Source organism: Rhyacophila brunnea, unplaced genomic scaffold (genome assembly GCF_057557595.1).
Source record: "Rhyacophila brunnea isolate RB1 unplaced genomic scaffold, BYU_Rbru_1.0 scaffold_5, whole genome shotgun sequence".
Taxonomy (NCBI): Eukaryota; Metazoa; Arthropoda; class Insecta; order Trichoptera; family Rhyacophilidae; genus Rhyacophila; species Rhyacophila brunnea.
This window is the reverse complement of record NW_028233170.1, coordinates 15,475,574-15,499,842: the sequence shown is the minus strand read 5'-3', so window position 1 is coordinate 15,499,842 and position 24,269 is coordinate 15,475,574. Positions and strand designations below refer to the sequence as shown.

The window sequence follows — 24,269 nt, the reverse complement described above, 5'->3', positions numbered from 1 at the left end:
GGCTTTTTTTCAAGATTGAGACGCGGTAGTCCACTAAACATCTTCATCTTGCTGGTGTAATATTCTAGCTTTATTATAATAGGTTTTAAACTGTTTGTGGTGTCGAAAAATGCTAGATAGAAATTATGCAAGCTAAAGTCTGTATTCTATAAACTGGCGTACACGTCACACTGTAAGCATTATGACATCGTGTTCAACTGTTGCAAGTTTTCAATGGGAGGGAAATAGATGGATGCTGAAGCAGGGAGAAACCGACACGGCAGCTTATAGAAGACAGACTCTAGATGCCCATTCAAAAATGCTAGATCTGGAAAGGAAAATGCAGAAATATTATCGGTGTTGCCATGTCACCAAATCAGTACGCGGCAAAGAAATTAATATTTCGATAAAAAATATAGTAGTCCTAAAAACTTATCTAAAGAACGGTCAAAAATGGAACTAGCACATGGACGCCATTTTAAAAACGTCATTCGAATGTCAGATTCTCTCCAGTTGCGAGTTTTCATTGGGTAATTTTCGACAGCGGCTCCCCCATCCATTCTTTAGATAAGTTTCTAGGTCTGTACGCGTTGTCATCTGTTGAAAATGTATAGTTTTTTTGATTCTCATAAAACAAATTATGGAGAATTTGAGAAATTCTGAGGCTCTTTTTTATTGAGACCAAAAATGCTTACCTGTGAATTCAAGAAATTCCATTTTAAATGAAAGGGATTTATTTTATCTCTTCTGAATTTTTTTTTCTCAGCTCGACAAATTTTCTTATATTTCGAAATTATAGTACAGAAATACCGAAATTTTAGTACTTTAAGCGTATTTTTAATGTTGAAATTAAATCTATTAGATAAAAATATTTTTTTTCCGAAATTCTGTAACAGTATTTTGGGCGTACATAATTATTATTACGCGGACAAAAATTATAGTACAAAATACTATAATCATTATTTGGTTGGCAGCACTATAGGTTCGTTCCAACTGAATCAAACCGTACCATAGACAATATACGTAAAATTGTATGGGTAGAAAGTAAACCGGAAACGGTTTGAGATTTGACTTTGGTTAACTGTTCCATTGAAAATCAAACCATTCTCAGACCGTCAGAAATGGTTTGGAATGAAACGTCAAACCACTTCTGACGATCTGTCAAAGTGATGACGGCCCAGATAGGACCTAACTTAAAAATTATAGTCATTTTTTATTATATTCCGTATCTATCTGTCGTTTTCTCGACATATTGCGTTACCTGTGAACATTATAATATTTTCAGGATTATTAAAAATTTAGATGATAAGCATTATTTGACATTTATATATTGTGAGATGTTCATATTAATATTATAGAGATTTATACCATAGGAGTTCACTTGAATTATGTATATTATAGCTTAATAATCAATACCTATTATTCATAAGTAACCATACGCGAACAAGAAACCGCTCTTAGTCTTATTATCCCAAAATTCCAGCCATATTTTCTATGCAAAGAGTTCGATTTAATATCATTAAGCACATACCTATATCATCATATCAGACCAACAATTTATTATCATTTTAATTATATTTTGTAACGGAGATTCTAAACTACAAACTGTGTTAAATCAACCCGGAATGACCAGGTTTTATATTATCTAACGAATTTTATCAATTTATGTTCGATTGTCACAAGTCACAATATTATGTCGCCATGAAAACAGTCAAACAAGTGGACAATTATGAAAAGCTTTGGGCAAAAGTAATTTTACCTTTATCATACTCGTACCTATGCTATATATCGTCTCTGTTCTGGCAGAACACACTAACTGGAGAATACTAGTTTTGAGTAATTTGACTTTTAAGTTGTTAAAATGTTTGAAATAATGGTCTATCATGTGAGTTTATTAAATAATCGTAAAAAGGATGACTTTAAAATAAAGACTGTTTATTTATTAAGAAGGTTTCCAGATGGTAAAGTTTGAAATAAGGAACATTTTGGTACTAACTCAATATGTCATTTTTTCGAATTCGTGTTTTCTGCCAGAACAGTGACGATATCTTATAAATGAACTAAATGGCTACCTATTCATGAAGCATTATTTATATTTTGTACATTTAAAATAAATGAGTAGATACCACAGTTAAATTTGTGTTATTATAGATGACAAGCTATGGAGGTTAGAACTTCATAACAAGTTGACATTTGAATAAATGTGTTGATGTTTGCTGAATTAATTTAAGTACTGGCAACAATACTTAGTCGCCAGAAAAAGAAGTTGAATCATTTGGTGTTCCAGGAAAATGGACCTCAGAAAAGCGTTTCCGTGGAAATTCCGCCAAATGGTCCCAAATCCAACAAATCAAACAATCGGATTACCTATCGGGGAAAGGTATTTTTTTCCTAATCATTTAATCTTTATATATTATTATCCTACGACTTTCCCCATTTTGGCGAGCGATTGTGTGCCTTATTCGTCATGTCCGATGGGTTCAAAAAAATAATCCGTTCTTGGATCGTTTAAAATGGTTATTTCATAGTTGACACCCGCATCATTAGTTTCCATACAATTCAGTGATTTTTGTTCATTTCTCAATATATTTTCGATCAACACGTGACTTTATTGACAACTGATATTATATCGGGAAATTTACTTTTTCACAATGTTTGCAACACTCACAAAGATGGCTGCTTTAAATTTAAAATGCGTTTTAACCAAAGAGATTGAAGACTGGAGAGGGAACACGCCATCATTTATGTACTAAAAAATACGAATCGGAGAAAGATAGTTGGTAATGTTGGTATTCTGGAGCTGCTACTTCAAGTTCGTCTCGTAAAACAACATGGCGGATATAATATTGTTTCTCTCGATATTGAAAGAAGTAAGATATTTTCGTCGACGTTTTAAGTAAAAAAAAACCATGGTCTCTTGCAGTGCAATAGGATGCAAAGCCAGGAGAAATGCCGGCGTATCTTTTCACAGGTATTTATAATAATAATATTACATTTTTCTTTACGTTTATTGACAAATAAGTGTTGTATTATTATATGTTATTATTCGGTAAAAAAGTTTTATTAATAGAAGGATACAAATGAGTAACAGCATTTCGGAACAATATGCATACTATTAATTATTTTTACATTCATAGTTTTTCCTAAAAGATCTTTTACAATAACAATTCACAACTTTTACATCAAACGTCAAATGGTTGTTTATTGCGAAAAATCCAGGGCCGTATGCATAATATTATTTTGAACCCAAAATATACAATGTGTTTTTCAAAGTAAAAACTGTTAGTGCTAGTTAATGACATTCATTATTTACATAGATTTTATATTTTATTTCAGAGTTAAATATATTTTTAAGAATACCAAACAAAAAATTGTATATGAAGTATGTAATGGAGTATATGTAGCAATTTTATAATGTTATATAAATTAAATTATTTCAGATTTCCGGAAAATGAAGTTCTTCGGAAATTGTGGATTGATGCAGTCGTGCGGGAGAGCTGGGTGCCATCTAAATATTCATTACTCTGTGGGAAGCATTTCTTGGAAACTGATTTAATCAGAGGTGGACACATTATCCGGCTGAAAGAGTCTTCAATACTTATTAATATTTAACGAAAAATGCAGAGCAACCAATCAACCATATTAGACAATATTTTAATAGATTAATTATACTTAGGAATCAATAGTTTTTCAAAATATTATTTTCTCAACGCTGACTTTCATACATTATATTTCAAATAAAAACATTTTCGTTTTAAATAATCGATTTTTTTGTATGAAATCATATTATATATGCAGGGCTTCTCTGATAATAATAATATGTTAAATAGATAAAATAATGTAAATAACTATATAATCAAATTTTCAATATACCTACCTGTATTTTATGTCTAATAGGTTTACATAAACAAGTAATTTTATACACAATATGTCAAAAACGAACCCATGTTATATTTTTATTTCATAAAATATTTTCAAAATACACATTAGGTAGGTAATATAATAAACTTTTTTTTTTGTTTGTAATTAACTAATTATTTGTATTTTTTATTTAACCGTATTATCTAAACAATAATGCTATGTTATTTTATATAGAACAATGTGTAAAAACAATACCATATTTCTTATTCCAATATTTAACCATTTGCTATTTATTAACTGATTTATGTTTAATTTTTCAAAATATTGTGTTTTTTGTGTTATTAAAAATAAAATACTTACTTCCATTTACATTATTATTTCTTACCCTGAATCTTAATAAAGTTTTTATTGCGGGAACTTTTTATAATGAAAATACGTTTATTATAAATTGGTTGTAAGCTTGTGTTGATAAAAAAAATACTCAGTGGGGCGTATTTATGTCCGAGTATGGCCCATTTGCAGCAAAGTGTACCTAATTTCAGAGAAATAAAACTTTGTCTCACAAAACGAGTACACACTGACATTTTGTGTGCCACCTCTGTGGGAGGGTCTAATCTCTTTGGTTTTAACCGATATACAATAAATTTTCACAAACTAATCATAATAAGATTGACCGATAAACATATTAGAACTGATTTATTTATATTTTTATGAATTAAGTTCTTTGTTTTAAGTTAAGTTTCTAACCTCTGACGGAAAGAAAGTCTTATGACACAATGTATTTATTGATTAAATGTTGTACGCTATGTATACTAAATTACATTATTTCAATTTACGCACCACATATTTACTTATCGGATGCATTTGAGTAGCTTCAATTTGAATCCAGCACAATTTTATAAAACAAAACACAGTCACAAAAAAATCACTTTAAAAACGTACCATTTCATTAGGTAGTTGTTTATGTAAAAAATTACATCTGATATTATTTACGTCTTATAATAATTTATCGATGTTGGAGATGCACAGCACTATAGTACTCAGATTTATAGCAAGTACCTTTACCTATAGATAACTATAATTATTCAAATAAACAATAACATTTATACGAATTCCCATTAAAACTGTGAAGGGTTCCGCAACCTGATTCTACTACTAGCGGTTAAACGAATTTGTGATATTATATCTATTTCTATCATCTTTATCATCATCGACCTGAACCTATCCACTGCTGGATAAAGGCCTCCCTAGCCTGATTCTACTCCTTTCTGTCATTTGAATTGCTGTATTTTTCAAAATCGGTGATATTATATTTATCTACATAGTCATATCGTCACCATCATCATCATCAACCAGGATCAATCCACTGCTGGATGAAGGGTTCCGCAACCTGATTCTACTACTAGCGGTTAAATGAATTTGTGATATTATACCTATTTCTATCATCTTTTTCAACATCGACCTGAACCAATCCACCGCTGGATAAAGGCCTCCCTAGCCAGAGTCTATTCCTTTCTGTCATTTAAATTGCTATTCAATTATATCTATTTATATTGCTCATGAGCCTGAATCAATCCACTGGTGGATGAAGACCTCTTTAAGTTGTTTGCATTTCTGTCGGTCATATGAATTGCTATATTTATCAAAATTGCTGTTATTATATTTACCCATTCATAATATCGTCATTATCATCATCAACCAAGATCATTCCATTGCTGGATGAAGGCTATCCCAACATAATTCTACTCTTCTTGGTTATGTAAACTGCTATATTTTTAAAAAAAATTGTGATTTTATATACCTACCCACTTATGTCGTCATTATCGTCATCAACCTGTATCAATCCACTGCTGGATGAAGGCCTCTTTAAGCTGATTCCACATCTTTAGGTCTTATAAATTCCTATTCTTATCAGAATTGGTCTAGATTAGACTCAGATAATATAATATGTATTGCTTTTGTATCAACATTTGTCTCGATATAAATGTCCCGCACTGAGAAACTATATTGTTTAAGGTTAATTTTTAAATCAAAATATGATTTTTAAAATATTATTCTATTGCTGCAACATTTATTTTTTATAGACAATGAAACAAAATAATGTTTAAATTATTTTTTTTATGCTGCTAACATTTTTTATTATGTAGATGGGACCCGAAAGAGATTAATATTCGCGTTATATTGCATTGCTATTTATGATAATCACGATTGAGATGTATTATTATTTATCACATTTAAATGCACGTACCTACACATATATTGTATTAAAATTTTAATGTCAGTGGTAGCTATCGGCGATTGCCAGCTGTTCTGCTAGGCGTAGCAGCCTGAAATGGTGTTAGACGATATTGTGAAGGCCCGACTCTAGAATAGACTACGCATATGACTCCAAATATTTATTGGCAGTGACGACATTCAAATCGTAAAACTGACAAATCAGCGAAATGTTAAACTGTCTGACGTGAATGAAAATCCATCCCGAAGGGAAAACTATGGCGTCGTCTATACATACTTTACAATTATATTAAAATCCAACACCCTGTTATTAGGACGCCAAGCCGTCTGCAAGACCTAGCGAGACAGACTGGCGAGAGCCAGCTGGCTCAGCTAATATCTATATTATTACGCCAAAAGTACTATATTTCCGTAAAATAATTTCGTAATTGAGGAAAAAATATTTAGCCAAGAAACAAAAGGTATTCGAAGATGTGAAAAAAGGCTTTTGACTTTTATAAACAGAATTTCTCAAATTCGCCCTTATTTATCACCCTTTAAATATGGCCGGACGAGGTGAAAAGGGCGCCATACATTATAATCCCCGTTATTTTTTAATGAGAAACAAAAAAATCTATAATTCTTACTCAAATGCAACATGTATGTACTATACTTTTGCCGAAATACTATCCTTTCGTGTACGCGTACTATAATTTGATGACAAAAAGATGTCATCACTACCATAGATAACATACGTCATATTACGTCAAGTGTCAACGGCCCGGCCGGTATATCATAGATACGGTATATTGAGCCCATAGGTAACAGACGTATATATGTATATAGATTCGTAAGTTCCATACAAGAAGATGCCCTTTATAATTGGCACCATCTATTGGCGTGACTAGAAGTTTTGGCTATGACAGAACCATAGATCCGAACACAAAAAAGTTTTTATAATTATAAAATCGTAATTGTGACAAAAATGAATAAAAGTCGATATTTCAATTCAGATAGGTACACTTTATTGCAATGATAATCATATTGACAAATTATGAGTAACAATATAAATTTATAAGGACATAATTATGTAATAATAATAATAATAGTAACGCACTCCCATCATGGAAATTATTTGTCAGTTCTTCCTGTCAGATTGATGACTTCATTAATTATTTCATATATTGTGTAGCTTGAAGATTTCTTTATAAATTTTCATCGCTTGACGATCAACCAATCGATGTAGATTCTGAAACAATAATTTTAAAATCTACTTAATCTCAAAATATAAAATGACAATGGTCGCCATCTACACTTTTGTAAGAATGCGCAAATATAATATAGACATTTTATATAGGTAGGTACGTAATTTACTCAAACATAATCTTCTTTATATACCTACCTATTTTTTATGTTTGCCTTGGTAGATTTGCAAACATAATATAATAAAAGTAGACTTACCCATTAACTTATTTTATCAGCTATCGGATTGCAAAACCTTTTTATCAATATGGTTTAAAAACGCCGAACAGCAATATTATTCTGACACTTGACACTTGGACGACTGCTTTTGTTTTGAAAATATCATGTAGAATTGACATGAAATTTGAAAAGACTGATCGAAAGCTCGAATGTTGATTGGCTGGACCAGGGGTGAGCTCTGATTGGTCATTGAAATGGCCTTGTATCATGCGACTTCGTGTTTGACCGTGCTACCATCTATTCTGAAAACTGAGTATTAGGTGGTCACGTTCGCTGTATGGGACTTTCACCCCCCTGATTGAGCCGGTTGAAATCTTTGGGACGTGTAACTTTATTTACTTGATTAATTACATTCCTTGCGAACTATTTGATATAGGCGGATCGTCAGTAAACAGTTTATCTGTAGGCATTTCAATCATTTCTCAATTATAATTAATTTAGACACATTATAATACTTACCTACTTAATTTACTTTCATTTTGTTTGAACAATTCTGAAAATGTCAACAACTGCAGTGCCAAAATTGAAATTTTATAATGGATATGAAATTCCTATCTTGGGCTTGGGAACATGGAAGGTAATTTGATTTTGTCCATATTACATTCCACGCTTGTTTTTAATTTTTCAAAAAAATCAACCACCCGCGTTCCAGTGTCCATTCCAATCCATTTCATGACAATTTTGAAAAAACGGTTTTTCATATGTCTTGTTCATATTGCATTTCATAGTTTGGGAATGTTCTATATTCCACCTAATAAAATTGTAATAGGTACTTCGAATGTACGGTGTCATCACATCGGACCTATTAAATTAGATAAATCAAGTTGTTCAGAGATTTACAAGAAGTCTTTCACTTTTATATAACTTTTTGTAAAACTCGTGTACCTATTTAATTTTAACGTTGTCACACCGGAGGTTAAAACAACTCAATGACAATATGTATAGATAAGTAGATATGTTATTCAAATTACATTAATGCATAATGTTATATACCTAGGTACTATATAGCAATGTAATTTTAACCCTATATTATAGGTATACCTACCAACTTATTTAGTAAATTTATATCTAGGTATATAAATAAATAATAATCAAAAAATACTCGTCTATCTATAACATACCTATTTAAAATTATGTACACAAATCATACATAACTTTGGATATTTTAAAGATAGAATAATATTTTTTATCTATTAAGTATCTAAATATTATCTTAATAAATTTTAAAGAATGAACTTAACAATATGTGTAATAGCAGTGGCGAAGGGTGGAGGTAGACTGTCAAGATCCAATATAAATAATGCCATAAGAGATACTAGTAAAAAAATACTCGTCTATCTATAAAATATCTATAATTATGACATTTAATCATACATAGTTTTGGATATTTGATAGATAGAGTAATATTTTTATATATTATGGCTTGGTTTAAGCAGTGATTAATGATTTTTAAAAAAACTGACTAACAACATGCGTAATATGTATTCTTAATTCAACGAAAACAAATCTGTGGCCGGGGTGTAAAACTACATAAGTCATAAAACAACATTTTTCAGGAGAGTGTTTTTTGTGAATATCTTTTTTTTTTTCAAGAAAGCTTTGCTATTCAATTATTTTTTTTTCAGTTTATAGTTATTTTATATGTAATGAATTCATAAGACAGTATGAAATATTTAAAATAAAGTAAATAGCTGACTTATGTGTACATACACATGAGTTTTTTTCTTGTTTGGCTGACTTATGTGATTATGGCCAATTATTAGAACATTAAAAAAAATCATATTAATAATGAAAACATTTGATTTTTATCAAGGAATACCAGATTTATTGAATATAATTAATTATTACAAAGAGGAACCTAATCTATTATAAAGAATGAGAGAGAAAAAATAACCAGGAGACATAAAAACAAAATTTTACTTCAAAATCCACCAAGGTACAAATGAAACACCAACAAATACATACATCATTGAAAATTAAATATAAATAATATTTCTTATAGTTTTCATGTTTCCACTAAATCTGGGTGAATATCAGGTATGTTCCTGGAGGGCAGTTGGTGATAAAAGTCATGAGATATAGTTGGAATTAGCGGAAATAGAGATATAAGGGCATTCTTTTTCTCTTGGCTTATAGGTAAAGGAGCGTTGGTTATCTGAGGAAAAGTTAGATCAGTTGTTTCCATCCTTTCTGGAACACCTCGCCGTTTTAAACACAGTGTTTTGAAAGATTCTTCTTCTTCTAGGCTCGGTTTGAAATAAACAATTCTGATTTTTTTATATAGGTATCTCAGCCAACGAGCATCGTGCCACTTAAATGGGTTGCCAGATTTGTCTTTCTTTCTCAGCACAAGTGGGCCTTTCAATAAACTGGAAAATTCTAGAAATTCCGATTGTATCATTTCAACGACTTCAAATCTATTTCCGCACGATCTGACTAGCTGAAACCAATCGTACGGGTGGTTAATTTGACTAATAATTTTCTTTTTCTTTTGTTCAATCATGGTCCGAATCAACTTCCGAAGTCTGTAAAATTCTTCCCTGTAGGTAGAGAATAGATACATAATTCTCAGTTTCCGCTTTGTACATATCGAACATTCTTTTATGGTTAAATGTGATGGCAAGAGTATAGTGGCTTTCATAAGATGGAAATTTATTTATGTGTTCAGAAACTTTCATCAAATTTTCATCGCTCTATTTATTTGAAAGGATATGCTGACCTAGATTGTCGGTGGTTTGTGTGCCACCTACAGTTGCTTATTTTTTTGTGGCGACAAGATTTACAAAATTGTCTGTTTCACCAAACGTTTTTGGAAAACAACCCTTGCATACTTTAATTTTACTACCTTCAATATCTAAAGAATAATTATATGATTTTAACCTAAATTTTTCCTTACTGGGATCTTGAAATCTAGGTCGGTGAATGGCCGTATTTTGAATGGAAATTAATGACGATATGTAAGCACTCCTTTTGTCATGCTGTGTAAGATTCAAATATTCTTCAAAAAGCTTGATGCGATGACTTTCTATGATTCGATCTTGGCACAACATTCTGCGTTTAGATCAAAGGAGTTGAAAAAGTTTTCTAATTAACTTCCCAGCCTATGAATGGTATTCTTGGCCACTGTTCCTTTTGCGTTTTCTTTCTTCACGTGTCTTCACTTCTTGTGTCTTTTTTTGATGATTGCGGAGACTTTTGTGAAACTATTACTTCAATTTCATTATGTTCCGAACCTGGTGCTATAGTTTCAGTTATAATATGGCATGGAGGAATATATGACGGGTCAATGACAGAGTCATCTGAGCTAGAGCCTTGTACTGTACTTTCATTTTGGGCATACAAATAATTAAGTTCATGTGTTGAAGCCAAACATTGAAGATTCTGGGTCGATGTATCCGGATTAATGTCATTTCTGCAGTTATTGATATTGTTAGTATCACTAGAGATAAAAGGTCGATCTTGATCCAAAAACTCATACGCGGAGTCAAATGGCAACGTTTTTGCTTGTGCCGAAATTTCACAATCACATTAATATGTTGTTAACGTTAATAAATGAAACTTAAATTCAAATTGTATATTGTGTGAAATTAAAAGCACACTCCCAATAAAATTATGTTTATGAAAAATAACATAAAGTTAGGAAAGTGTGGTAAACTTACCTTGCAACTTTATCAATGATGTTTTATTGGATAATGATAATGCAAGTATTTTTTTTTTGATCTCTGACATTTTGTATTTAAGTATAACGTATTAATCAATTTAAATAGTTTACACGCCTTTTATTAGTTCAGAACATCAATATTACACTCAACTAAATGAACTGTCTAACGGTGACTAACACCATAAGCCATCCGTTGTTGCCAATTAAAATTTTAAATTTTGTGCATAATCACATAAGTCAGACTTATGTGTTTTTACACCCCGCTTTCCAGAGGAAAATAACTTATGTGGTTTTGTTTATTTGTATTATAACGCCATAATAACAGCATTTGACTTATGTGTTTATACACAAGTGTGCAGAATCACTTTGACTTATAGAATCAGTAAAAACCGAAAAATTGAATTTTTTGACTTATGTGGCCATAGAAATAATTAGTATTAATTAATGAAAAAATGTGCAAAATTTTATCGGATTTCCTAAAGCATACCAAAACTATTATGGTTTGGCTTAGGCAGGGTTTAATTGATTTTTAAAAACTAACCAATAGCATCTGTAAATTGTAGTCTTAGTACAATAAAAACAAATATGTATGACTAACAAAGTTTAATTTGCATTATTTATGGCGGATCTTAACACCCTACCTCCACCCTTCGCTACTGATACTGATAGTTTTAGTATGTATCTGAATAAATGTAATATCACCTGTAAAATTTTAAATTTTAACAGCTCTATGACTAAATGAATACATAAAATAAAATAGGAACCATATGGCAAATGTTACAAAAAAAAGTTATAAAGACAACCATTGAATCTCAAAGATGGCGTTTGAATTATGCCATGCGCTTTGTATTAAAATAGAGGTTTGAACAGAGGAGTTTGGGTGACACTTAGTCCATGTAGGTAACTGGCCCATGATATAGTGTTTTTGGCAAATCACCATGAATACTTTGAAGTTTATTTGCTACAACTGAGCAATTATCATAATATTTTAAATATTATAATAATCCTAGCTGACCCGGCAAACGTTGTTCTGCCATATAAATTATTTCTAGTGAATATTTTGGTTGTTAAATAAAAAATAACGAATGTATTGTAAGTGTGTGGGGATGGGATCTATGACAGAGAGAGGAATGGAGAAATTCGTTCGACGCCCCAAATTGCGTCTTGCTGGCATTGTTCACTGTAATACACGCATACAAATAGATAAATTAAAATAAATCGTACAAAATTTTGCCGAATGAAATGTCAAAATGTCGCGACGCTTCTCTTGAATTCTTCTTGGACGTAGCGCCATCTGTCATTCAACAACATAAATAATTTCGTTCTGTTTGAAATACGACTGACGGCTAAATTTGTTCATACAAAAATACTAAAATCGCGATTAAAAAATGGGAGGGTGGGGGTAGGAGGGTGAAAATTTTGGGTCATAGGTATTTTTTAATGCCAAATAAAAAAAAATACAAAAATAAAATTTGTCAAAAAAATAAAAGAAAAATTTTACTGGATAGAGATACCCTAATCACCTAGCGGTATGAAATATACTTTATGACCTATTCTCATACCTAACAAATATACATAAAAAAATTCATAAAAATCGGTCGAGCCGTTTCGGAGGAGTGCGACCACAAACACCGTGACACGAGATTTTTATATAAATAGAAATATTCATGTTATGCGTATTTAAATTCACTTAAAAAATAATTTAACAGGTTTATGACATTTTTCTTGAATACACTTATGTTTGAATATCTGGCACATACCTACTTAGTTTCTATTTTATTTTGTGTATTCAAATATTTTCATGTAGGTAGGCAAATACTTTTGATGCTTGGCTACAATGTTTTTTTGTAAACTGACACAAATTTTCTGTGTTTTTTATGAAGTCTTTGGTTATAAAAACAGTAACTCTCATTTTTTAATGAGTTTCATAATATTTTATAGGATTAGTAGTTAATTGGTAACCTTGATTAAAGAATAAAACTTTTGCCGAGACATACTTAATATAAAATATGGTTGGTTACAGTACCATACTGACTGTTACTCATTATCATTATAAAGCAGCGGTCGACAACCTGTTGCTTTTTAATGCAGCTCATACATGATTAAAAACATAGTATTATGTATTTTACATAAATAGGCTTGGAAATCACAAACTATTATATTTTTCAAAGTATTTTTTTTAATCAGAGATTCACCGATGGTGAGATTTTATTTATTATTTACCTACATTTTGTCCAAACTCCTCAATTCTCTCCTCCCTCAAAATAAAATGGGTTGGCAATAAAATGCAACTCTTTGATTTTTTTAATTGTAAAAATGTTTTCATTAGAAAAAGTTGCAAAAAAAAAAAATAAGACACCCGGCAGGATCGAACCTGCATGTCTTGGGTTTACGCCCTGTGCGCATTGTCCACGATTATCTATGTTCAATAATTAGAATGGTACATTCTTAAATCTTGTAAATTATTCGTTGAAAAAATGATTAATTTGAGCAAAGATAGATGAGAATAAATAAAAATAATAACAATAGTTGCAACCGCAACAAAGCAAATTTTAAATGCCATTGACATATTGTTTATATCCTCCAGTCAAAACCCGGTGAAGTCAAGACAGCCGTTGAAGATGCCATAGATGTCGGCTACCGGCACATTGACTGCGCTCATATCTATGGCAATGAAGTGGAAGTTGGAGAAGCTTTGAAGATCAAAATTGGTGAAGGTGTTGTAAAGAGGTTGGTTTATATTTTATTTTGTAGATACATACACGTATTTCCCAACTGAAACGACCCTTCGACATACAACGACATATAATGGCTAAATAAATTATTGTTGATTGATTTTATAATTAAATCAAGAATTTAACATTCTTAAATCTTGTGACTATTCAATATTGTATAAGAAAATAATACTGCAACATTTGTTCACAAGTATAAAGATGTCATAAATAAATTTGGCTTAACCGCCTAGCACTGTCTATAAATTGTGTTAGTAACTAATTAGTACCTTACCTCAATGTTTGCAATGTGCCTGTTGCGATGCTCTAATGGTCTAATGCAATGTTTCTTAACCTTTTTACATCCTCGGACCACAAAAAAATGTTTTGCGGACCATCAACATTGGAATAAAATATTAAATATTTATATTTACACTATTTTTTAAATAATCGTCGAAATATAATACAACCCCACTTCAAATGTTGGGTTTCTGGGTAAACCACGTCCTCCATCCTTCTATGAAACGATTTATGACTACCGTAAAACCCCCTTACTTCGCCAAGTGTCCCTAACTTCACCTAAATCAATTAAACACTAGAAACTCATGTTTTTACTATTGCTCCACTTTGAGCCACTAAGGCGATTTTAAAGATAATATTAGTCCTGTCACCACAAAATTTTCAAACCGCCATTATTTTCGCCGTGTTTGTGTAAGTACCGTTTTTTCGAGTCCGGTTTGAAGAGATTTTTTCGGAGTACCTCTGAACTTTTGCTTATTTCTACGACTCTTGTAGAGGTAGGTTCTTCATATTTTTTATATAATATAGTGATATAGTCTGCTTGCCAAATGTAACGAGAGATTTCCGATATTTATAATAAAACATCAATTTTTTGAGTATCCAATGTCAGGCTATGTTTTGTGAACTACATGTTCCTACACTTCTCATGGCTTTAGGGTTGTCACAAAAAAATGCTTTTTTTTTTAAATAAATGTGTTTTTATATTTTTATGGTTTTTAGACTAAAAACTATCGTTCACTTTGATTCACCAGTTAACAATTTTTCTCATATTTCCTTTATTAAAAATTTACTATCTAAATCAATACATAAAAATGATACTATAATGCTTTGGGCTTTGGCAACCCTAGCGTAAATTGGTAGTTTGTATGAAACTGTCATTGCAGTTATTCCTATCTTCGCCAACGTAGATATTTCTTTAAAATATGTCAAATTGTCTCTAGCATAAGACCTAAATTTGCTTAACGTCATTTTTTAATAGATTTCGTGAGTACCCATAGACAATAATTTCGTACTGGACCTACTAAAACACATTGGGCGAAGTTAGGGAATCGTGCCGTAACTTCGTCTATATAAAAAATAGTGATTTATTGTAATATTTAGTATGAAAAAGGTGTTACTTCAATAAAAATAATAATAAACACTATCATTGTGCATTACATAAAGTCTATAAACTTCATATTGGTGGATATTTTGGTGGCAAAACGAATTTCTGTTCAAAAACCGGGCGAAGTTAGGGGGTTTTACGGTACTTATATACAATATTGTCATTCATTCCGGAAATGACTTAGGTACACGAGTTCTGAAAGATATTTATTATTTGAAATTTAATATAAGCTTTTAAAAATGGATACTAACTATTTTTGAACTGCAGCAAATTTTTGCGGCCCACCCAAAAATCTTCGCGAACCACCGGTTAAGAAACTATCTTCTAATGTGATAACTACATACATACATTGGAGATATTACGGTCTTATTAAAATGAGACATAATTAATAATTATTATATTTAAATTTTGGTGCTATATATAATAGATTATTGAGAGGTTTGCACTATGCAGAATATAAAAAACAAAAAATATAAAAACCATTTTGATAAAATTGATACATTGAAGGTTTTCACAGTTTCACGATTTGTTATCACCTATAAGAACTAACATTCTATTTTATTTATATAATTCTGATAACGGACTGTGATTACTTGTATTTTAAATATCAACAATTCCATGATTTAAATGAACTATACATGTTTTTCAAACGTTATTGAAGTTGTTATATTATTATTATTATTATGATAAAATACTTTTTATGCTATCACTAACCCAGTGATAAACAAGTATCTGTTAAAAAAAGTAGGTACCTACTTACTAATGTGCAAAAGGAAGGCACTTATGTTGTTTACCTCATTTGATACTATTGTAATTGTTTTATATCATTATAATATCTCTTGATCCATATCCTAAATTGATTCAATGATATACAGTAGGTATATAATATAATTGATTTACAAAAAAGATAATTTTTTAGCTTCATCAAAAATATTTTCAAATTAATTATAAATTGATTTTGTGTTATTGAAAGAATATTTTTACATACTTTCTGGGTTTTCTTTCGGATTTTTTTATCTGTGATAATCCAAAAATTTTCAGCAGTTAGGTATGCTTCATTTTCAAACATTAAAAAATGAAGACAATACAAGACCTCTATGGACAAACTGCAGTGCGAAATTCCGATTGTATCGGTAGTTATTCATAATAATGCAATGGAAAAAACTGTTCATTGTATTCTAAAATATATTGAAATTGTACATTTAAATTCTGTCTTTATCAGGGAAGATTTGTTCATCACTTCAAAATTATGGAATACGTTTCACCGCCCAGATCTAGTAGAAGGTGCATGCCGGGAAACACTCAAAAATCTAGGCCTTGAGTACCTAGACCTGTACTTGATACATTGGCCATTTGCATATAAGGTATTATTACATATTATTATTACTAGCTGTTATGATTCATTTTACAATAAAAACATGTTTAAAATAAATAACTTTATGCCAAAAGTATGTATTTATATTTTTACGCTTGATTATTCACTCTAATAATGTCATAAAATTCTCATTACATATATCATAGCCAGCGATCTGTAAAACTATAAATCTTCCAGTTCTTTTATGCGCATATGTATGGTCCTGATCCCCGCCTCCGTCTTTTACGTTAAATACAGTGCTATGCAATTGGTACCGTGACACGTTGTTTGTATAGTAATCCATTGCTGTTATATAATTATTATACTGCTGAAGTTCAACTTGATGCTTATTTCAGATGAGAAACCAAGGATTTTCTTTTCATCAATTAAATAATTTTATGTAATGTTGATGTTTACTACAAGAAAATTTATCGAGAATAGGTTCCATTTGATTACTCTATGCTGATACAAAGCTAATCATTGTTTGTAACAATACTTTAACGTTATCTATAAAGTGATTGTTGATTATTATGATTTATTGGTATTAACTGTATTTATTTAATAATTGAGTTGAACCATGTTTGAAATCAGTATATAAATAACTGAAGATAAAAAAAATGCGAACCGTATCAGCTAATCAGAATCTATATTACATAGGTAATGAAAGTTGTGTGATTATACTTTAACATAATACAGAAATACTCCGAAGTTATGTGATAGGACAGACGAAAATCCCCTTGAGTCGAATTCGCGTAAGCCTGGGTACAACTTTGCATATAAATACATATAAATTTTGTTTGGCACCAAGGACTAACAAAAACACTAGTTTAGAAGAAAAATATTTAATAAAATTACATTTCTTTGAGGTATTGATTATCTATAGCAGGGGGGGGCAAACTTTTTGGATGGAGGGCCAAATTTAAGAATTCAAAATGAGCGGCGGGCCGCAAGTAAAATACCATTTGTAGATATACACTATTTATTATCACCAAACCTAAACACTACAAAAAAAATGAGAAGAATGAAACTGTTGTACATTTTTGAACATTTTTTTAAATTCAGGTGTTAATTTTGTAGTTGATATTCTCAAAACTGCTTGTAAATGGGCATCGGAGATATTTGATCGTAAAGAATTTTTATTGAGGTTCATGATCGAAAATGTTTGTTCACATATATAGGTTGATCCAAAAATAACGAACATTTTTCTTGCATAATCCTTAATTTAAGTTGGTCGAATTTGTCTGAATTAAGGGCATTGTAAAATTTGGAGATTTCTTCACGACGATGCAATTCTCTTAAATCAGTGTCACACTGCAGATCAATAATCTCAAGTTGTAGCTCTCTCGGTACACTATCAATATCTATTGAAATCGATGTTCAATGTAGAAAATAGTGGTTACATAATGTGAGACGAGACGAGACGAAGACGTACTGAGATTATACATTTACGAAACAACAAATTCGTCAAATTATAATCTATTGTCAATATTTTTTAAGAATATAATTGTATGAATATAATATACAACATTTAAAAAAGTTATTCGTAATCGGAAGTACAATTAATAATGGCGGACCGCAAAAAAATACGCCCTGATCTATAGAATATTAAAAAATTAATGAGTTACTTATAAAGTTATTTCGATGTCGATGGCTTCATAAAATCTAACAAATTCGTCTTGACAACACATTGCCTTCTTTTTTTCACACAGAATTTCTTCATAACAAGCTACATAATATTTTTTTTATTCCTTGATTCGTAGAAATAACGCGTTCTTCATTAGAGTCTGTTTTCTAAAATGTATAACCCCTTTTCAATTGAGCTGAAACTTCTATCAAGCTGTCGGATACTTCAACTGCGTAACTCTGAGTTTGCGTAAGTCGGGGTATTACTGTATTATGTATCATTATCTAGGTTATAACCACATCTTATTTAAAACCAGACTTCTTGTAGATAGTGACTATATGATTATTATGTAACAAAACTATAATCATATTATTTTCCCGATCAACAGGAAGAAGGAGAATTATTTCCCTCTGTGGACGGACAAATTCAGTTCTCGGATGTAGACTATGTGGATACATGGAAGGCGATGGAAAAGCTTGTTGCCTCTGGCTTGATTCGAAGCATTGGCATGTCAAATTTCAATGCCGCCCAGATCAAACGTTTACTGAAAAATGCCACCATTAGACCAGCTGCTATTCAAGTATGTTGTCACACATAAGTGTTGCTTTTTTTTTAATTCTTAGGTTGAACATTATCTTCTTAACAGGCAGCTCTAGATACATTCTTTTCTATCCCACTTCCAGCATAACTGTGAAGAGCACTTTACCTTCATTATGGGCACATAACATGTGCGGTAGATATATAGTGAAGGGACAATCAAGTAATATATTGTAGTGATTTTCAAACTTTTTATTTCGTGTATAAAGATTTTTCCACCCTAAAACCAAACCAGTTTTTAAGATGTGTGGCATGTTCATCATGCAGTTTCTCAAATCTTGAAATTAAATTAGTCACAGCTACCCAATGACACATACCTAGGCAGCAATATCTTAGTTTTATCCTAAAATGTCATGTAAATTCATTATATATTTTATTCAATAATCTAGTAGATATTGTTTCAAAAGGATAGATGAAAATAATATCTGATGTACAAATCTACAAACACATACATATAAGTTGTTAGCGCTGTAGGTAAAAAAATTGTGAACTCCGCTTTATAGAATCTACTTTCAAAAGTTGTATTATTCGCATTCCTTATCTAATTTGCCACCTCCTTAAAATGTGCTGCCTCCAAACCAACACTTCAAGACACCGCAGCTGCCATCATTTCTCTCAAATCTTGAATTCATGTAAACTTCGCGATATTGTCTTCTTGAAAATATTTTTAAAACCTGTCGCTAAGCTGAGATAGGTGGTGTTCACAAACTATTTTTCGTGAGTGGTAGCATTGTAGGGTTCAAACTCATGTAATAATAGAATCTATCATTGTGATATTTTTTTATAATAAAAAAATTATATATATTCTTTTTAATACTACAACATGCCGTCAATCCGAATGATATATGAACCACAAGTATAATGTCATAGTATACTAATCACATAATATTTTCTATTATATATTCTCATAATTTACTCATATATATCCACTGTTACTTAGGTGGAATGTCATCCATACTTGAACCAAAAGCAACTTGCTAAAGTTTGCGCTGATGAAAATATATTGATAACAGCGTACAGTCCTCTCGGTTGCCCCGATAGACCATGGGCAAAGCCTGAGGATCCTCAACTTCTGGATGATCCAAAACTTGCAGAGATTGCTAAGAGATACAAAAAAACACCAGCGCATGTACTCATTAGGTGAGGAAAAAATTGAATCTATAATTTTACAAATTAAAAATAATTTTCCGTTTGAAATAATATGAATGGATCTGTGAATGATACAAATCAGTCCATACAAATCAGTCCATAGCTTCTATGAGTATCAGAATACATAAAAAAAACAAAGACAAACATGTAGATAGAAAGAATGTAGTTTTTTTATAAATAAAAAAATATTCAACGATTTATGATAAACATAGCATTGCTTTTCTATATTATCGACCGTGTTTAGGAAAAAGGACGTAACCCTCACAGAACAAATTTTACAGGAGGGGCAAAAACGTTTGTGGAATGATTTTGGTTCAATATTAAAAAAAAAAAAAGGCACAGACATTGAGTGCATGATGATTGATGATTTGGTGTAATATCTTTCCGATCTAATGATAATTGAAGAAGTTATTGCAGAAAAATTATTAAAATTGCGGGTATATTCTTTTTTCCTTAAATTAAAACTCAATTAAAACCTGAATTTAGATAATAATTCGGCATTTGCGGTGATACACCCCCGTTACAGGCGGGCTTCTCCCGGTGTAAAATAATCATTTAGTAGCTATCAAGTCGAAACGTAACCCTGACCTCTAGAAACGGCTTCGTAAAACATCTAATCTGTTTCCTTGCTCAACCACGTAAGTATTTTTTTATTCATAAGTAAAGGCCTTCGTCCGGTGTGTGAAAATCATATACTGGGCGGAGGTGTAATTAAGATAAATTTAATTTGATTTAAAAAGTATAAATGATGATGGATGAAAGAGATAATTTTAAGACTAAATATAAGTATTCAAATATAATAAATTTTGCCGCGCATTGTGCGTGAAATCCTCGCGCGCCGGCGCCAGGGTCAGGCTCGTGATTCGCCGAATCAAAGATCATGCGATCAGATTTGGCCAATCACTAGTCCCTTTTACTAGTTGGCGTGGGTCTGAGGAATTTAAAAAGAGAAAAAAAGTTAGTAAGCGTCCCTTTTCCAATAGGATAGGACCTGCGACTATAATCGTAAAAACCCAGATATAAATTTGTGAAACTAAAAATCATAAGAAAATATAAGACCACGTCACGAACACGAAAGACCGAGTTTTATTTCCACTCTAACCGTTTATATCTCTTTTTTTTTGTGAATCCGGGGTTCGATGGACACCTGAGCTAGCCGCTGGAACCCCGGGTATCTCAGCGGCTTACTTCCTTTTTACAGAAAGTGTATTTAGTTGTATACATTGTTAACATCTATTAAAAGTACTTACAAAATCAGAGTTACGCCCTTTTTCCTAAACACAGTCGTTATGTATTCTTCTTAATATTTTTTTTAGGTATCAAATTGACCGCAACCACATTGTCATTCCGAAATCGGTGAACAAATCTCGCATCATGCAAAACTTTGATTCCTTTGATTTCAAGCTGACTCCTGAAGATATCCAATTGATTGATACATTTGATTGCAAGGGCAGGCTGATACCAATGACTGGGTAAACAAACAAACACCTTATGCAAATTTAAACAGCTAAAAGTATTTGTCCTGTATAATAAAGTATAAAAAGTACCCAACAAACTATTGAGCAAATCTTCTGTTTCTTCAAGTTCTTTTTTTACGAGGAGGCGCTGAATCCAGACACACATTGTAAAAACATATGAATTTGCCACTTGCTGCTGATCCAATGTTTTTTAGAATTGTTGAATTGGTTGGCTGGTACATTGAAAAATGGTGGCTATAAAATATAGTTTATAACTGTCATCTTTGGTAGCCTTTTTATGTTTTGATATATTTTTATTATGTTTTCTTTTGGTATTATATACCTATGATATATGCGATTTTATGATTGTTCATTTAAATATTCTAAATAATGATGATTTGATGTATTTGTGCTGCCCATTTTCCCAAGACTAAAATTTAGTCTTACACAAATGAAATCATAATATCGATGCATATAATTGTACGTTATATATCAGTAGCATGCAGTCCATAAACACTGTAGATGCAGAGCATCCTCAGATGTATTTGACTATAATATTGAAATAATTTTTTTATAGTGTAGTCAGATTGTGTGTATAGATGTGTTAACTAAAGTTGAGGCGAAGCAATACTCCACACAGACGCATTGTTTACAAACATAACATCAACGTATACGCATGTTGTCCTCTTTTCGCTATAAGCGCAATAAGTAGGTGTAAGCAAGACAAACGGCTATTTCTTGTAGACGTGCAATGCCCGTTGCCTCAGAAATGCACCAATATACACAATCTTTCGTATCTGTATTCGCTATGGCTTGCCTCAACTCTGGCTGAGAGACCTGTATGTACGTATAATATATGTATTACATACATTATAATATATCACACACATTTGAACAAGGCTGACTATATTCAAGCCATGATACTGAATTGTGAATTACGATGGTAAAGATCTACCATCGTAAGTTGGCAGCCGGTCGAATTTGAAACTAAAATTGTCTATCGAGGATAAATTTGTTACAAATGCCATTTAATTTTACAACATGTTTCTCGCATTATGGATTGCATAATATTTGTACAGAAATCTACTACCAATATAAAATTATAAATTACCATTTTTTTGTCAGTTATGGTAATATTCTCAATGTCATACTAGCGCCCTCGCTGAAATGCCAATTTATGATGGTAGATCTATAGTGCTAGTTATTGATTATCTTCAAATGCAATGTTCACAATAAATAAGATTTTCTATTGAATATTTCTTTCATTTATTACCATTTATTTCAATATGCAACAATCATCACTTTATATAAACAGTATACCATATTGCAGGGGTGGCCAACCTTTCGCATACCATGCGCCAATTTTTTTCACAGACGAGTTTAGATGCGCCATACAACTCAAACACCTTTTCTACCTTCTTACGCTCACGGATGGGGTTGGAAAAAAATGGGACGAACTGATGAGTAAGAAGGCTGTATGACTTGAACTGTAGAGTACTCAGATGTTGAAAATATGAAGATGGATTCAGTTATGGCGCCTACTTCAAAAGAATAAGTAGGCGGCACGTTTGGCGCATGCGCCACGGTTTGGCCACCACTGCCATATTGCATTCGAAGTGTGAGCAATAACTAGCACTACACTACCATTGAAGTTTAAACTTTCGTATTACGGCCTGACTATAAATGGCCCTTGCATCTGAAAGGTGACCCTAATCAAATATTTTCTTTTTTCAGAGCATTGGGGCACAAGTATCACCCATTTGAAAATGATGAATTTTAAAACTTATAAGTGGAAAATATTCAGAGCTTCGAATGTAATATTGTTTAACAACATTCACAAGCACAATCCTAATATATTATGAAACTACTTAATAAGCTATCTGAACAATAACTTTTTTAGTGAGTTAAAAGTTACCTATATAAAATGTTTAAAAATAAATAAATAAAAATTTGTTTTACACATCATTCGTTTTAATTTAATACTGAATTACATAAAGTATATTATAAACTTATAAACAAATCTAACAAAGTTCACCATCGAATGTATGTTTTTGGCTTTATTATGTAGATAGTTCCTTATTTTTTAAATATAATTAGTTCTCGCTCTGTATGGGTGTGAAACCTAATGCCCAACAAAGAAACAAGACAAGGCTATCCAAGTACATATTCAAAAATAAAATTCTCTGAAGAATACTTGGCCCGGCTAAAGAAGAGCTATGGTGACGCATCCGTACAATTTAAACCCAACATAGTCAATGTTGTGTGGGTGCGGAGACTCAGCTGGGCCGGTCGTGTTAGGTGTGAGGGATCTAGAGCTCTCCATCAAGTGTATAAATGATCCCCTGTGTCGCCCCCAGAGGAGATGGGCGGATAACGTCCAGAGGATTAGAAAACTGAATGTGACAATTGACTGGAGAGAGGGAGAGCTCGAGAGAGAAATCTGGAGGACGGTTGTGCAGTCAGCTATTGACCTGAACGGTCTGTGGCACCAGCTTAAGTATATAAACTAGTAAATGTCACAAAGTACTGGACTGTCAGTTTGATGCAAAGCCTACAATCTAAATAAATTAATATTCTAATTCGGTGATGCATAAACCGCGGCCGCATGTGGCCCAAAATGGCATTTGTTGTGGCCCAAAGAACAAGTACTTGATCACCAAATTTTTCATTGAATACGACAAAATTCTAATTACATATAACTAAGTTCTATCGTGCAAATACATACGTACGTAATGCAGTGTGGCAACTATTAAATTAAAAATAATAAAATATATG

At 31.6% G+C, this 24,269-nt stretch overlaps 1 protein-coding gene across 1 annotated transcript; it reads left to right on the top strand.

Moving 5' to 3' along the window:
• The first annotated feature begins 7,885 nt into the window (after positions 1-7,885).
• Positions 7,886-23,459, top strand: LOC147066091 (aldo-keto reductase 1B-like). Its single transcript, XM_085956125.1, has 7 exons — positions 7,886-8,113; positions 13,785-13,927; positions 16,536-16,677; positions 18,680-18,871; positions 19,829-20,028; positions 21,354-21,509; positions 23,229-23,459. Exons 1-7 carry the CDS (start codon positions 8,036-8,038, stop codon positions 23,272-23,274), a joined length of 957 nt encoding a protein of 318 aa, XP_085812251.1. The 5' UTR covers positions 7,886-8,035; the 3' UTR covers positions 23,275-23,459.
• Positions 23,460-24,269: the final 810 nt, after the last annotated feature.

What these genes read in the sequence shown, in the direction of transcription:
- LOC147066091 (XM_085956125.1), top strand. Translation starts at nt 8,036, where the DNA reads ATGTCAACAACTGCAGTGCCAAAATTGAAATTTTATAATGGATATGAA. An exon ending in TGGGCTTGGGAACATGGAAG is followed by an intron (nt 8,114 to 13,784) that starts GTAATTTGATTT and finishes TATATCCTCCAG; the next exon opens with TCAAAACCCGGTGAAGTCAA. An exon ending in TTAGACCAGCTGCTATTCAA is followed by an intron (nt 18,872 to 19,828) that starts GTATGTTGTCAC and finishes ACTGTTACTTAG; the next exon opens with GTGGAATGTCATCCATACTT.